Here is a 17,028-nt window from a genome sequence, read left to right as displayed (position 1 = left end):
ATTTAGACATTTAAAATCTAGATGTTATCACTTTTTAAGGGGTCCACAATAGGACCCCTGTGTCTGCCACTTGATTTTTGTCTGTCTGGCTGCTGACATCTTTTTTTCTCTTCTCCGCAGGACCCCCTTGCACTGTGCTGCCTCCTGCAATAACGTCCAGGTCTGCAAGTTCCTCGTGGAGTCGGGGGCAGCGGTGTTTGCAGCGACGTACAGTGACATGCAGACTGCTGCTGAGAAGTGTGAGGAGATGGAGGAGGGGTACACTCAGTGCTCGCAGTTCCTCTATGGTGGGTACTGGGTTTGCTAGCTGTATGTTGTGGAGTATCTGCGTTTAGCAACACTGACTAAAAAACCTTAGCATGGAGCTTTCCAGGAATTTGCTTTCAGTGCAGAACAAAGAGATATGCCCAATTTCTATGGGGAACAGCGTCTCTTGTTAGCTGTGACATCTGTTGACAATTTACTGTAATTAATGATACGAAGAGTATACTAACACTGACCTATGCACACATATTGAGGAAACATTTAGATACAGTATACCCTAAATGTACCACAATATACCTTAATCCAGTCAATCCTGAAACCCTGAGAAATAGGTGGAACAGTTTTGTAAGTTTTCTTTTAATAAATTAATAGCAATATATTGAAAAGAAGTAGAGGCCTAGTGAATGAGATGTTGCACAGTATTCTTGTATTGAGTCCATGTGTTGTGGTTGCTGGGCAGGTGTCCAGGAGAAGATGGGCATCATGAACAGAGGGGTGGTGTACGGACTGTGGGACTACGAGGCTCAGAATGATGACGAGCTTGTGTTCAGAGAGGGGGACTGCATGACGACTGTGAGGCGGGAGGATGAGGATGAGGTCGAGTGGTGGTGGGTGCGACTCGGAGACCAAGAGGGATACGTTCCCCGCAACCTCCTCGGGGTGAGTGAGCCCACAGAACACTAACTGGGCCTTTGATTCAGAGGCTCTGGGTGAAGTTACTGGGGGAAAGTAAAACCTTCTATAAAAGCAGATTCAATCAGATATATTAAGAGGATATATATATACTGTGATCACAGTAAAATAGCTTTTAATTTTTAAATGCCTTTTGATTTAAAATAGAAATCCTGCTATATCTGAAGACTGAAGAAATTAAAATGATTTCTTCAGGTTTGGGGGGGGGGGGGGGGGGGGTGAAGTAGAGTATCTCTATTGTCAGTAAAGGTTTTAAACCTTAACAGAATGACTGATTTGCAGAATTATGTTTCTATCATAATTGTATACTTCTCTTGTAGTTTTCTAATGGTTATTTTTTTTTTTTTTTTTTTTTTTTTTTTTGCTTAGCTGTATCCAAGAATCAAACCAAGACAAAGAAGCCTAGCGTAAAGATTCTGGAGTAAACCCTCAAACCCTTTTAATCAGCCTACACAACATCAGTAACCAGTAGCAGTGACATGGTCCAAAGTCTTCATATGAAGAAAACACTACTACATTTAAATGAAGGAACAATGTTTTCGCTCTTGTGATAATGTGAACACTGTTTGAAGGTCTGTTTCAGAAACTAATAAAGGGATTTAAACAAAAGGCCTTTTCCTACAAATTAAGATGAGTGGCTTTCACCTCTCTGTAATTTGGTGAAATGTCACCAGTAAAGTATGTTCAAGCATGAAGGTCCAGCTTTAAGAATAATTAAGAAAAACTAATATTTTTGTGTAGAAAGACTTTTTTTTTTCATGAGACTTTGAAGGTCTAACATCATAACAAGTACAAGATTGTAATGTTCAAATTTTAATACAACATACCAGGCTTCATTTATATGGTGGGTATTGTCATCTGAAGGCCAAAAATTAACAGCAAGGCTGTTTTTGGAACCTCTTCAGTACAGTGCTTGGCTGGTCACAATCATGTTGACTGTAGAGAAAAGTGATTGATGCTGTCTGTAGTGTTTGTTTTTATCAGAGCAAAAATGATTTTTTTTACTCAATAAAAACATAGTTGATAGGGCTTCAGTTTATTAATGGCTCCCAGTTGCATTTTATTAATATAGACAACAAATTATAACTTTTTTAAGATAAAATTGATTGTTGATAAGTGGTTTAGCTACAGTCAGAACTGGTATATGCGTCTAACCAAGTGTTAGTATATTTTAACTTGTATCATGAAGGTGAAGTAATCAATTTCTGCCTAGATCTCTCCAAACAATGACTTTTGTATACAGTGAGAATATTGGAGTCCTGGCCCAAATAAAGATGCCCTCTGTTTAATGAAGCTGCTGTTACTGTATAAAGCAATAATAATAATTACAAAGGTATACATATCTTCATGAACCAAACAACACTTGAGATTAAAATTTCTATATTACCTTTTAATAAATGTGCTCTACATAGATGGAGACATTCCTGGTTTTACTGAGAGTTCAGTTTGTTTTAGTTGAGTTTAAATAGGTGAGCAATGGACACAAATATCTCAGGTGGGCCCCATGAAAAATCCTGGAACAGTACAATTTAGAAAGGCTCAAACTCCTATGGAGTTATTGCAGTACAAACCCAAAACTTACTGAGCAGGTGCAGTCAGACAATTTGTGGACAGACACTGAACACTGAACTTCTTAAACACCATGTTTGGAAATAAACATTGCAGTGACTGCATTTATGAAAATCCTCCTATTGACCGCATTTAATAAAAAGTGACATCAGCCTAACTGCCCCTGAAAAAAATATTAGCGCTATAGCTCGTTATGGTACCACCTCCAAGTGCAATTGTGCAGGAGAGTATATTTAGCTGCAGCTGGTACATACTGGAGATCTCACAATGGCTGTCAGATTTAGCTTTTTAAAAAAAATTGATCCTCATCAATAAAAACCTTTACGTCCAGAAGTCATAACAGTATCCAGTCTTTTATCAAGCAATACATTCCATGTATTATTGTAGCAAAGTTTATATTACTTAGAAGTTTCACTGCACGACAGGGTAATTCCAAGCTATTAAAGGATATCCATAATTGTGTATATTAAGTTACTAATATACATATCCCTGAATATTCATTCATTGTTTGGAGCAGTGTAGACCTTAAAGTTCAAAGTAATGGTTCCACAAATGTTTGTTTTGTTTTGTGTTTACTTGTTTTGGTTTTCTATTCTATAATAATTCTAAGATCACTTGTAGAGTTTAAGGATCCACAATAAAATACTTAATGAATGTGGTCTGTTGTGCTGCTGTAATTGATTTGTTTTAGCAGAACTGTTTCTTCCAATTGCATGTATAGGTCGCCTCCATGTACACAGTTCAAAAAGTCACAGTCACATTTTAAAAAACAGTAATGGTATGAACATAATGATTTTTCTTGGGAAAATTATCTTAGACATTAACAGAAATACATGTAACATTTTAACTTGGAAGAAATTGATTCTGGCCTGCTTTATATTCATTGGTAATGGGCCACTCATGTGTCCTGTTTCCCCTGCTGTTGAAATTCCAAAGAATTCAAACAATGCAAAATAAGAAAAATGAACACACACACACACACAGAAAATGCTTTCGAGAGCAAGCACCTCAAAGAGCGGTTATAAAAAATGTAATACGGTGTTAGCTCAGCATGCTTCGATTCTTTGGAAGCCATCATTAAAGATGTACATACCACGAATTTATCAACAAACAAACAAAATGTGTTTTAAATAGTACATTTGCTATTAAAAAAAAAAAAAAGCTTTCTGCTCAAAATGCAGTTGAATTTGAATTGTTTATTTTAAAAAGTGACTTTAGTTTCTTGATTATATACTGAATGTGTGCCCTCTGAGGAAGTCAAGCTGACTTGATCCTTTCCATCATCTCTAATCACAGAACTGCAAGGACCGTTCTATTCATTTTAATTGGCTATATATGATGTCATAGCTGTGGTTTACGTTTGAACGTCGCCCTTTCCATGTTTCCAATGAGTCTGGGAAAACTGGTTATTCTATTGATTCTGGGGATATAGAGGCATGTCTGTCCATACATTTCTGCATATATGGAGAGCCACATATTAATTTATGATTATGCATTTAATTAAATGTCTAATCACGCTGATAGCTCTCATTTTGAATTTACATCTGTGACGGGGTCGTGGTGTATGTTCCCGATAGCCAGGGCTAGAAACAGAAACGATGACCGGGCTAAAACACAAGCCGTATGCTCGGGTCAATCAAAACATGCACGTTTTTAAAGCAAGGATCTTGCAAATTCCTGGTGTTTTTAGTTCCTTCTCTACACACTTCGATGTTTTATCCATTTTATCTCAGGCTTTCATAACTTGTATTGAAATTCCAACGTGTCTGGGATGGGTGTTTATATATGCGTCTGCCTAGAGGCGGCGCTGTGGGTCATTAAGGGCATTACGAAAGGACAATCAAATTGATATCGACACACCGACAGACTTTGTGTGCGCTCAAGATACTTCTTTGCCGGCTAGATTGCAGACTGGGTGTGCGCCCGACGTCACCGGTCTATGCAGACGGCGCTTGGACAGTTTTAGGAGATTTCCCTGACAGCAGCAGAGCAAACAATAAATTATGCAAAGAGTTATTTCAGTAACTTCAAGGCTGTTTAAGATATGTTTTTGTCATTTACAGTACAGTAGGTGTAATTTATAGAAGCTCCTTCTCTGTGTTATTCACACCCTCATCCTAGGTGGCAGTACACGTTCTCTACACCCCTCTTGCTCGTGGTAGCGCGCCTCCATTGTTTTGAAGAGGGGTCTGTGCCGGATGCGTGACCTCTGCTGTCAGATCCGTCTGAGGTCGCGCAGTTTGCGGAACTTGGACAGCAAGTGCATGTGCGCGGTTTGAGATGCAGTTTTTCACAGTATAGCGAAGTAGGAATCAGAAGTGAAAACCACAAGAATGAATTTGAAGAGGAGAGGTTGAGGCATTCCCGCCAAAGTAAGTTTATTTTTGTTGCACCAAATCGTTATTATTTTACAAATGCACTCATTTCATTGTAGAAGAAAAGAAACAGCGTGATAATATTTACGAGCATCAATTAATTGGGTTATTTTTATTTCCGGATTAAATTTCCATTATGAAAATGTTTGCTCGATTTAGTAAGAAACATTTCTAATCTAACCCCGTGCTTTTAAAAACTTTTGATCTAGTAAACGAGTTCATTAACCTTTCAGGTGGTCGGCGTTTTTACTAAAAGTCTTTGTTTACTTAAATGATAAGTATATAGAGGTTATTAATAGAGACATGATGGACAGATGTATTGTATCGAAATGAGGATGTGCGTTTTTCTGGAAAACATGCTTTCATCGTCCAGTGATCCAAATGGCACCCCGGGTTATCGGCATACAAATATTATCAATTCTCTCTCTCTCTCTCTCTTTCTCTCTGTCTGGTGACATACTAAATTAAAAGAACGTTTTGCATGCCTTACTTTCGGGCTGGATTAGGTTCTCCTTTGCAGCGCCTTCTCTCTTGAGATTAACCAGCTAATTCCCAAAACAATGCACATGCTTTGACCTCGAATATGATCCTAATGTGAAATCACCAAGGAAGTCCAATGCAATGCCAACTGAGAACATTCTCAACCTGTTATAATAAAATAAAAAACTACATGTTTGCTGTAACATTTTTCAAAACTGCACACTGTCATTTCTACATAGCCAATAGGAACATGTGTGACAGGTATGATTTATAGAATTCTTTCGTTAGCTATGGTTGCTTTAGCATTAAACTTGGAATAAGAAGCCGCTGTTTGAACATGTGAATCCATTTGTTCATCCACAGTATGTAATCTGTCTTTGAAAACATGCGTTTGTCAAAGTTTTGTGTAAAAGGAGAAGGTCAAGTGAGGAGACCTGTTGAATGATTGCCCTCGGACAGCAGCAAGCTTCTCCCGGCACTGTGGAATGGAGCGTGGGAAGGAGCGAGTGGTGGCCCTGGTGGATATGGACTGTTTCTATGTTCAGGTGGAGCAGAGGCTGAACCCAGAGCTCAAGAACAAACCCTGTGTAGTTGCGCAGTATAAAACCTGGAAGGGAGGAGGGTAAGTACTGAGATGGAAAAAAAGGTGCTTTGATATACTTTGTCTGGTGTTAAAATGCTTGTAATTAATAAGATATGTAGGCCTCTATGAAATGTATGGTCCATGTGCTCACTCTGGTATTTTTTCACTCCAAGTTGAATTACTCTATTAAGTTGAATTTTGTTATTAATAATGGTGAAGTAGTGCATACAGCAACAGTGCACATTTAGTGGATACCAATAATGGTGATCTACCTAATCTTCATTCTCCTCCATAATCCACAGGGAGGCACTCAACAAACGCACAAGATTTACTATGGCCCATTCCTGAGCTGATATACGTATATAGTGACAAGCTTGTATAGGTCTAGTAGATCACATGATTCTCAGATGTTACTTACATTCTCCAATTATTAAGCCAGTCGGTGTATATAAGCTTCTGTTTAAGATATAAATGTTCTGATATTTGCTGCATTTAGCTATAACAAGTTCTCTTGGATCTGAGTTTTATTTTCAGTTTGCGTATGGAATGAGTAAGTATCACGGAACCTGTAGTAATTTTTTCCCCTAAAGCTGCAATGTTTGTTTTGTTCTTGATTTGGTAGCATTATAGCTGTCAGCTACGAAGCCCGGGCACACGGGGTCACGAGAAATATGTGGGCGGACGAGGCCAAGAAACTGTGTCCGGATCTGAGGGTGGCGAGAGTCCGAGAGGCTCATGGGAAGGCTGATCTCACCAAGTATGTAACTCTCCTGCAATTAGATATGTCAGTCTGAGAGCTGAGAAGAGGCGCTAATGGATTTGAAGTAGGCAGACATAATGTACAGTAGAGGCAACATAATTTTTTTACATATGGGTAAATACTGCTGTGAGCCAGCTGAACTAAAGAAACTTTTCAGTTTTTCATGACCTGTGGGGTATGCCAGTTGACATTCACACTTGGTGTTTATAAAGGTGAGTGTGTTTGTTCGTTAGCAGTGTGCCATATTTCTGTAAGTTGTGTTTAGTTTTTTTAAAGCATGCCATTTTGAAGCCCCACTCAAGTGTGGCTCACCGGATTTTAGAGCCTGCCTGCCTGTTTTTTTCAGGTACCGCGAGGCCAGTGTGGAGGTGATAGAGGTGATGTCCCAGTTTGCAGTGATTGAGCGGGCCAGTATTGATGAGGCTTACATGGACCTAACAAGCACGGTGCAGCAGAGACTGAGGGAGCTGGCAGGGCAGAGGATCCAGCCTGACCTCCTGAGGACTACATTCGTCCAGGGATTTCCTCAGACAGCCAGTGAAGAGCAAGAGCAGGAGCAAGGGGAGGAGGAGGCAGAGGACAAAGGTTTGTGAGACAAAAAGTTGACCTTTTTAAATATTTTTTTGTGCATTATACTGCTGTTTTAACCTCTGCTTACCTAAAATACCAGGTCAAATGATACATTAGGATCACATGAAAATATTTTGTAACAGTTGTATTGCTGCAGATCTATTGCAGTAGACACTGGGTTCGTCTGTTAAAATGCTGACGTTTTTAGGCTCTCCCAGGCATTTTACATACTTTTAAAAAGACTGTAAAATAGTCAGCTTAGCAGGGCTAGAAATTCTTGTTTGTAAAACTGACACTTTGACCGTCGTGTGAGTGGAGTCCAGTACAACAGATCTGATGCTGTTTGTGGAGATGAGTGCCCTGGCTAACGAGGGTGCTGTCTTTCCTGGGGCTCCACAGAGGTGAGGCGCCAGCGTGGCCTGCAGGAGTGGCTCGACTCCTTGCCTGCTCACAGCAACACTACCTGCCCGGAACTGCAGCTCACAGTGGGAGCCGTGATCGTGGAGGAGATGAGAGCCGCAGTGGAGGCCAAGACTGGATTCAGGTGCTCAGCTGGGATCTCACACAATAAGGTAAAGCCTGGTAGACTTAATTGACTGTAGAGTCCAATGTGGTATGAACAATTTAAAAAAGGACTCTAGAATTGTCTGCAGTTTTTCTTTTTTAATACACTGAATTAGATTTTGATTACACCAACAGGTTTTGTCAAAGCTTTGCTGTGGGTTTAACAAACCGAACCGGCAGACCATACTGCCTCTGGGATCTGTATCCCAGCTCTTCAGCATGCTGCCTATTGGCAAAATGTAAGTGCAATGATCCTGAAATAGGGTTTATGACTTTGTCATTTAGAACAGTTCAGATAATTGAAGTGAGTGTGTTAGGGATAAAGAGTTCAAATTGTATTCGGCTAATCAGTTTGTACAGTTTTACAGCAACCACAGGCCTACACTTCTGACAGATAAAAAGCAAAGACGTTACCCAGCAGAATATATTTTGCGTTCTGCATAGTAGTGACTTAAGCAATCTTTTTCAGTGGGTTATAGCCGTCAAGGTTTACTGTCAAAGAACAAAAAAAACAAGCCGCTTTCCCACATTGTTGTTTACATTATTGTTTTGTGCCACATTTTCAAGGAATAAAGCTCAGGTGAGGGGACAGCCTGCTTACCTATATTAACTGTAATGTCTGCTGTTCCTTGCAGACGCCACCTTGGAGGCAAACTGGGTGCTTCCATCACTGAGACGCTGGGTGTGGAGAAAATCGGGGAGCTCACCCGGTTCACAGAGACCCAGCTCCACAGCCACTTCGGGGACAAGACTGGGTAAGAGACTGCGGGGATAGTCAAGAACAGCCGCAAACTTAACACTGCATAGTTGTAGCCTATACAGTATTATAGATAAGCAGGGATCCTAGGAATCAGTTTGCTGCGGAATAACGAGGAAAAACACGGGTTTTGTACGCTGTCTGAGAATTTATAGTTTTATACTTGTGGCAAATAAAGCCTTTCATGTACACGTATCATATATAATTATCAACACAGGCAAATATATAATAATGTAATAATGCACATATATAATCATCAACACAGGCAATTACATAATTGTGTGTGTATATATATGTGTGTATGTGTGTATATATGTGTGTGTGTATATATATATATATATATATATATGTATAAAAATTATAATTTAATAATGCACATATATAAACATACTTGTTCAATAAAACTGCTTCTGGTGTACAGAGGTGAAGGTTGAACGAGGCGCACTGCCACATTCATGCTGAAACGTAGCTCCAGCTTACTTCAGTATCCAGTGCATTTTTACGACTGAACAAACTGTATAAAGATGCCGAAAAACCATAAAAATCACCTCTAAAGATCGGGTCAGTGTGTGGCAATAGCCTTCCAGGTGACAAAGACTAACTCAGAGATAAACTAATATGAATACTATTGTTACTGTATTGTTTTGTATTATTAGGCCCTTCCACACAGAAGTGTTTGTAATGTTTAAAGTAAAATGGTACGTTTGTTAATATTATTGATTAATGGCACTCTAGTGAGCGTGTAACTTCCTTCGAATTTGAAAGTGTACCAATAAATACTTCCTGCATTAACTGTTATTCAAAAGCACTGTTTGTGTGTCTTGTAATGTGATGACTGTGTCTCAGTTTTAGACATTTTAATTGCCGAATAATGCAGATTTTATGAAATTGGAGAATTTGGGTTTTTTTACTGTGGCAAACTAGGATGCCTGTAGATAACCAATACTGAAGTACTGCTAGCTCAAGAAAGTTGAGCTGTATAGGGTTACTGAAGCAACACAGTGGGCATATCTAGCTAGGGGATTGTCTATATTGATAAGGTCAGTTATGTATAGTGCTGCAATGTGCAGTGAATTTCCTAATTGGACGGGTAATGGTGCTGTATATACAGCAGCATGGAGGGTAGCCTAGTGTAGCACTACTGTACAGTGTTATAGGACATGTTTAAACTTGTTACTGTACATAGATAACATCCTCATAATAATGCCATACATTCTTACTGTGGAGCCTAGTAGTTATACGTAAGGTTTGATCTTGTTTCCTGAGTAACTATTGCCTCTGATCTCTTCAGTTGTTGTTACAGTTAAATCACATGGCTGTTTGGGATAGTGTTAGAAATCCGCATTGCTCTCTGAAGAAAACACATGGGAGTTGCTTAGCCAATCCACCAAGTGCTGCACTGAGGAGTAAGAAGCTCTGGTTCTGATTGAGGGTGTAGGAAGCGCTGGTTCTGATTGAGGGTGTAGGAAGCGCTGGTTCTGATTGAGGGTGTGGGAAGCGCTGGTTCTGATTGAGGGTGTGGGAAGCGCTGGTTCTGATTGAGGGTGTGGGAAGCGCTGGTTCTGATTGAGGGTGTGGGAAGCGCTGGTTCTGATTGAGGGTGTAGGAAGCGCTGGTTCTGATTGAGGGTGTGGGAAGCGCTGGTTCTGATTGAGGGTGTGGGAAGCGCTGGTTCTGATTGAGGGTGTGGGAAGCGCTGGTTCTGATTGAGGGTGAAGGAAGCGCTGGTTCTGATTGAGGGTGTATGAAGCGCTGGTTCTGATTGAGGGTGTATGAAGTGCTGGTTCTGATTGAAGGTGTAGGAAGTGCTGGTTCTGATTGAGGGTGTAGGAAGCGCTGGTTCTGATTGAGGGTATATGAAGCGCTGGTTCTGATTGAGGGTGTATGAAGTGCTGGTTCTGATTGAGGGTGTAGGAAGCGCTGGTTCTGATTTGAGGGTGTGGGAAGCGTTGGTTCTGATTGAGTGTTTTCTTCCTCTAGTCAGTGGCTCTTTGGGTTGTGCAGAGGGATTGAGTTTGAACCTGTAAAGCCAAGGCACCTGCCCAAGTCCATCGGATGCAGCAAGAATTTCCCAGGAAAATCTGCCTTGGCAACAGGGGAGCAGGTACATTTCTCCCCTTTGTACAACCAGAACTGGACACACACACATTATGCTGTAAAGGAATACCAGTTGTTTGTAAAGTCAAAATGTGAATGACTATAATGAAAAGCTCGACCTAAATGAGTTGATCTGTCCAACCCAGACCTCCTTCCTGCATCAGGTGTGAATTAATTGTGTCAGTTGCTTTGCACAGAAGTCTCGGCAGCAGTGTTAACTGAAGGCTTCCTGCTGGGTTTGTTTGCAGGTGCAGCACTGGATGATGCAGTTGGCACTGGAACTAGAGGAGAGGCTGACTAAGGACAGAGAAATGGTGAGAATATATATCGGCCAATTTTTTTTTTTTTTTAAGACCTGATCTTTAGTGTGTTACGCAATATCAAAATCTGTACGTTTCAGAAGTTAGCTAAGTGTGACATGCTGGTATAAACAAACCCTTTTTGTTTTTTTAAATTAAAGCAATTTTTTAAACACTGAGAAAGAAGGTGCTGCATGGTTTGGTCATTGTGTTTTTCCTAATTTTACCAGCAGATGGTGCAAGTTTACTGTCTCAGTGGTGTACATTATACATATATATATAACAAATACAACTTGAAAGTAATCCTGAAGGTGCACAAAGTACAGCATAAATACAAAAGTATTTCAGACATGAGTTCTTCATAGCTTATATATTTGTGTGAATGTTTTCTTTTCAGTTTATCATAGAACAATCAGAAGTATGTTTTTTTGAAGCCTTTTGTTTTATTTTTTTGTTATTTATATGTTGAAGCCTTTTATTTTATTTCTCTGTTGGTCTAATAAAAGGGGTCAACTTCAACATTGATTATTCTGGTCATCTCTGGACCAATACGCTAATATTTTTTAGTTTATTTTGAAATTAATCACCCAAGGCAGCCTGGTTTTGCAGGTGGCTCGGCAGAGTTCTGATCCCAGCCCAGGGCCTCGTTTCTCACACAGAGGCTCTCTTTCTTCTCCAGAATAACAGGGTGGCGAAGCAGCTGACTGTGGGGGTGCGGGTGGAGGGGGACCGCAGGGCCAGCAGCTTTTCCCGGTGCTGTGCGCTGTCACGCTACGAGGCGCAGAAGATCGCCAGCGACAGCCTAGCCCTGATAAAGAGCCTCAATGCAGCAGGGAACCACCAGTCAGCTTGGTAGGGCTTTGAAAGAATTGCTGCTATATACTTTTAACGGAAGAAAGCTATGGTGTCAGGACAGGTGCTGTCTTGGTATTCTGATATTACTGATGCCTCTTTGGATTCTGGCTCGAAGAGGTGAAACTCCATACGGGCTGCAGAAAGAAGAGAACCTTGTGTTTCAGCACAAATAATTAGCCGGCTTTGTACTATGAATCAGTATGTGACTACTTCACCAGGTGTGTCATTATTTAGAAGACCCGTTACTGTTTTTGTTTTCTTAATATGATCTGGAAATATTAAAACCGGTCCTTCTGCAAAAAGCAATTACTTGATCTTGATTTGTAAATGTATAAAATGGGAAGCTCATTGATGTATAATTTAGGGAACATTTTAACATTTCAAGTACCACTGTCAGGATTTCATAATTTTGTATTTATTTTTAATACTGAATTATTGCTTTTCAAATTGTATTCATTTTTTTATCAGGTTTCTAGAAAGTGTCTATGTATTTTACCATGCTTCGTTATGGGGCAGAATATGACTGTTCAGTTGTAAAGAAATTAAATTGTCAACTTGAATCCATTTGATGGGCTTCATCGTGTACAGCGTATTTATTGATCTGGAGTGTTCTTTGTAATTTCAGGTCCCCAGCACTCACACTGCTTCACCTATCAGCCAGCAAGTTTTCAGAGCCCCCCTCATCATCTGTTACAGGGATTACAAGTTTCTTAAGCAGTGATGTCACATCTACACAGAAACTTCCAACTGCCAGTCTGTCTGTCTCAAGCCCCAGTCCTAAGAAAACGGTCAAGAAGCCAGCTGGTGCTATAGAGTCATTTTTTCAGAGAGCATCTGAAAGAAAGAAGGAAGCGAATGAAATGTCGGGATCATTGCTGTCTGAGTCACTGTCACGGCTTCCTAATCGGGAAGAGCATCTTCCTGCTGCCGCTACCGTGCCACTTCCTGTCACATCATTTTCCAAAAGTAAATCTGCCGTTTGCTGTTTCTTTAAGAGCAAGGCTTGTGAAAATCTCAGTTCTGAGAACTCTTCAGATAGCAGAGACCTGACCGCTCAGTTATCCAGAAGTTCTGACCTCGGTTTTGGAACCAGTGTCGATGGTTCTGCTCCTTTTGTTAACGACGAGGCTGACAGTGAAACAAAAAGATTGAATGTCAGCCAAGACCTTCAGGGTGTAGAGCGGCAGCCTGAAACCATTCCAGAACTTGCTGAGGAAGGACGATCTGAGGAAGCGGACAGTCTGGATCACCCGAGAGAGAACGGAGAACCAGCCGCTAGAGTCGCTAACGAGGAGCACTTGGAAAGCAGGTCTCTGGACAAAGCTTCCTCTGAGGACCTTGTGTGGTGCGAACGATGTGGCAAGAACATTCTCGTTTGGGACATGCCCGAACACACGGACTACCACTTCGCTCTAGACCTCCAGAGCTCTTTCTCCTCAACCAGCTCAGGAACCTCTAGCACCAACCCCAGCAGAACCCCCTCCACCACCACTGCTGCTGCTGCCACTGCCCCCCCCTCAAGGGGGAAAAGCAAGTCCAAGAACACAGCAGCCCCTGCACCCAAGAGACTCAAATCACAGGGCACAAACAAGACCCTGGACTCCTTTTTCAAGAAGAATTAGGATTGTCTTTGTGCTATAGAACTGCCAGGCACAGCAGACTATCAAAGACCACAGTACACCAGATGAGTCATTCCACTTGGTTTGCCTATAATCAGTAAATGCAGTTTTTATTTAAAGTGGTACAGAATCATGCGGTAGAATGATCCAGAATCAGTGACCACATTTCATAACAGATAATTGAGATTATTTTAAATTGTTTGCAAGTTAGCAACGCCTTCAGTTGTTAATACATTCTATGTACTGTTTATGGTTTAAATAGTAATTGCCAGCTTTGCATCAGATGTTTCTTTTTATCTGGCAACATACAAAGTAGAGGTCCTTCAGCTGGCCTTTGCTTTATCTCCCACTGCAGTAAAGAGTTGCTGCGTCCTCAGAGTGGAGCCTTCAGAAGATATTGCGGGTTGATAATTATGTAGTCAATAGCTGACTACTGTTAAAGTCCTGTTTTTATTTAAACTCCAGTGTAGGATCCTGTTTGTTATGCAGATTTAGATTTTCTGTTAGTTGCTTCTGCTTGCCTTTTGAGGGTTTTGTGGCATTGATGTAAGCATGTTCTCTCTCTGTCGATTTAGTCTTGGGGTCCCAGTGTTAAGTGTTCAATTGCTTTGTCATGGTGAGAAAAGCATGTAATATACCACAGGTTTCATATTTGTTTGGCAAGCTTCATGTGTGCATGCAGGCCTACTTTGATTGCTACAATCAGATTTTTACACTGAAAATTGTCTTGTTCAAAGATCTAAGACTTTTTTTTTCATCTTCATTTATAACTGCTCCAATGTAATATTACAGTGCTGCAATATTACCATTGCATCTGTTTCTCCCTTAAAGCCATGTTTCTTAATGTAAAGCACATTTAGCAACAAAAAAAAACATGTTTAAATGTGCATTATATTTGTTCAATATGAAAATTGTGAATTTGCTGTACAGAAATAAATAAATTGGTATATTTTTTATCAATCACAAACATAAGAAACAAACAAGTTGAGCGTGTTAGATTGTTTCTTCATAGAGACATGAATAGAGACTGGCTCAGTTTTATCTAGAGTTTCAGTAGGGTTAGGAGTGGGCTCTTTTAAAAACAGCCATTTATGAAAAGGGCTCCTGGTGTCATGGCAACCGCTGCTTTTATGATGGCCTGTAATTTCTTGTCACAATCAACAGTTCTCTTAAATGGTAAATACAATTTTATTTCTTATTCATGAATGTTAAATATCGTAATTGTGTATACTGAACATAAATTACAGATGAAATCCAATGTATACAATTTCCTGTTTATTTAGACTGATTTTAAGGAATTTATCAATTGAATTGTGGTATTTTTGTTTTGTTCTTTTGTTCAGTTGAATGTATGTGTCAATGTAGCTTACATTAATTGTCTAGATTTTGCTGATATTTTGTATTTTTAGGAAAGTTAATTGAGTCTTAAGACCTTCCAAATAATTTAGACTTTTAAACAGCTTAAAATACACTGGTGTATTTGTGACTAAACCATAAACAGCTGTGTACTAGACAGGAATGTTTAAGTGAAGGAGGGTGATGAAAGGGTTACCCCTTCTCGCCTGATCAGATCCATGTTCACAGTGCACGCCTTTCCCTTTTCAAATGTTTAGCCTGATGTAATCATGACAGCCAGCACTGCAAGAGACGTTTACCTGCCAAGTTGTTGTCGTCTCAGCATGCCTCGCCTCGGCTGCACATTTTCTAGTCGTTTCGTCAGCTCACATGACGTCACGTTTGTGTTTACAGACCTGTACACCTCCTAACAACAGGGTCGTGTTTAATAAAACGTGTTTGTTGTTGTGAAACGTGTGGTTTACATTTAATAAAAATGAATTTAAAAAAAAAGTAATTCAGAAGACTTTTCAGAAAAAGAAAACAAAACAAAGAAAAACGCAATAAAACGTACACGAACATTGGTTTGACCCATAGCCCGCACTGCACTATTTACAACAAGTCAGCAGCGGCGGTGTGACTAACAAGTTGCTGAGCAGTTTGTGGAAACTACAAATGATTCATTAAATATAGGGTACTAGATATTGAGTTAGTTTAGTTTGTTTTTATTGCATTGAATAAAGAACCCGATGGTTGTTTTTATGTATTTTTTTTTTTAAATAGAAAAGTTAGTAGGTTCGTGTTGCTGCGGGTAGTCCAACACCAACTCTAAATAAAAAGATACTCTTATTGAACACTAATAATAGTCTGAAGCAGTTGTATTTCCAAATAAGAGAAGCCCGTTTTAATTATCGGAGTAGGCTAGGATGTTTATTTTTTTCCCATTACAAACTTGTCGTTGTTGTTCTTTGAAATACATTTGTGTAGTAATTCAATCAAACCAAGTAGGAATGTGCTTGCATCGTTTAAGACGTTTTTCAAGTCAAGTAAGCTTATTTGTGTACAAAAACTACAAGAGTCGCAGTCCTTTCGCAGCCAGTGTCATCACGTACACAAAATCATAAGATAATTGATTTTAAAGATACAGTATAAAATAATGTACCCGAACCCAAGCAAGTGCAAAACTTGCCCCAATATTTAAAGTAAAACATCTACATATTTTTTAACTATCAAGACATGACTTGGTTCCAGTAGCAGCAGTTACATGATTGTTTTAAGTTATTTTATTATGGGCAAACTTTGCCCTCTAAATCAATGGACCATATTTAGAAGCAAGGCAAAGACACAATTTCTTAAGAATAAGATCATTTTAATGGTATAGAACAGGAAATTACTCTTGACTGGTCCTTCCTGCAACTACATTTTATACTGTTCAATATATACTGTAAAAAAAAAACACCAAACAATAAAAAAACTGTATGAACTCTCTATTTACAGCATCTAATTGAGTTAAGCAGGAATTGTATGTGATTTCTGCTGCTGAGGTTTTATCAAATTAATGAGTTTGATGAGTGACATTTCAAAATCTATGTTAACCAGCCATGTGTAATTGATCAGGTTAATCCATCTGGTAAAATGAGAAGTTGTAAGTGAAGTAATTTCTCAATGTCTTTGGCTTGGAATGTACAACAGAGTTTCATGGGGGTCTCGGCAGTGGTACTTGTTTCCTTACTAATATAGTGCGCCGTCATTTGTAAAAGGCAAGCATGCATCACCCCCCAGCAGTTGCTGCTGACATTCTCTGGACTTGCCCATACACTGAGACTGCACATTCTGCATCCTCTGAACTGGCTGGAAGTGTAAGGCAAAGCTTTGCTAAGTTATATAGATGTGGAAATCGATTAGAAACAGTCCCAAAACTCGGTTACCCAAGGGCATCTGGCATACTTGAATAAAGGCAGTATATGCAGCACGTTCGTTGTCATGTTATTTGTTCCATCCAATAACTAATTTTATTAGTACAGAGTCAAAACAAAGAAAACGTTTGAAGCGAGGTAGCTTTACTAGATGGTACCTGTAGTACAGATTGTGTTTTGCTGTTTGCACTGAGAAGGAAGACTCTAGTGATTTGATAAGTACAATTGAATGCTTGTTGCTGATGTAACTACATTAGTTGCTTGAAGGAATTAATTTTTAAAGTATTCAGAG

At 39.7% G+C, this 17,028-nt stretch overlaps 2 protein-coding genes across 6 annotated transcripts in view; both read left to right on the top strand.

Annotated features, from left to right (window-relative positions):
- Positions 1-3,184, top strand: part of tp53bp2a (tumor protein p53 binding protein, 2a) — a 32,517-nt gene extending 29,333 nt beyond the window's left edge. For all 4 annotated transcript variants that reach the window (XM_041252029.1, XM_041252028.1, XM_041252027.1 and 1 more), the window contains 3 exons: positions 121-287; positions 725-924; positions 1,327-3,184. In XM_041252029.1, the coding sequence (XP_041107963.1) occupies positions 121-287; positions 725-924; positions 1,327-1,368 (409 nt within the window). In that variant the 3' untranslated portion in view covers positions 1,369-3,184. The remainder of the gene's footprint in view (positions 1-120; positions 288-724; positions 925-1,326) is intronic.
- A 1,556-nt stretch (positions 3,185-4,740) lies between these two features.
- On the top strand, positions 4,741-16,747 carry polh (polymerase (DNA directed), eta). 2 transcript variants are annotated; one of them, XM_041252025.1, is made up of 11 exons: positions 4,741-4,898; positions 5,782-6,003; positions 6,587-6,721; positions 7,071-7,309; positions 7,694-7,866; positions 7,994-8,097; positions 8,494-8,613; positions 10,596-10,719; positions 10,961-11,026; positions 11,691-11,863; positions 12,492-16,747. In XM_041252025.1, the coding sequence occupies exons 2-11, from the start codon at positions 5,867-5,869 to the stop codon at positions 13,486-13,488; spliced, it is 2,268 nt and encodes a 755-aa protein (XP_041107959.1). In that variant the 5' UTR covers positions 4,741-4,898; positions 5,782-5,866; the 3' UTR covers positions 13,489-16,747. The 2 variants fall into 2 exon arrangements, with proteins under 2 accessions (XP_041107959.1, XP_041107960.1); XM_041252026.1 differs by having other exon boundaries at positions 5,745-6,003.
- Positions 16,748-17,028: the final 281 nt, after the last annotated feature.

Source organism: Polyodon spathula, chromosome 6 (genome assembly GCF_017654505.1).
Source record: "Polyodon spathula isolate WHYD16114869_AA chromosome 6, ASM1765450v1, whole genome shotgun sequence".
Taxonomy (NCBI): Eukaryota; Metazoa; Chordata; class Actinopteri; order Acipenseriformes; family Polyodontidae; genus Polyodon; species Polyodon spathula.
Note: the sequence above shows the minus strand (reverse complement) of the source record. Positions and strands in the feature narration are given on the sequence as shown.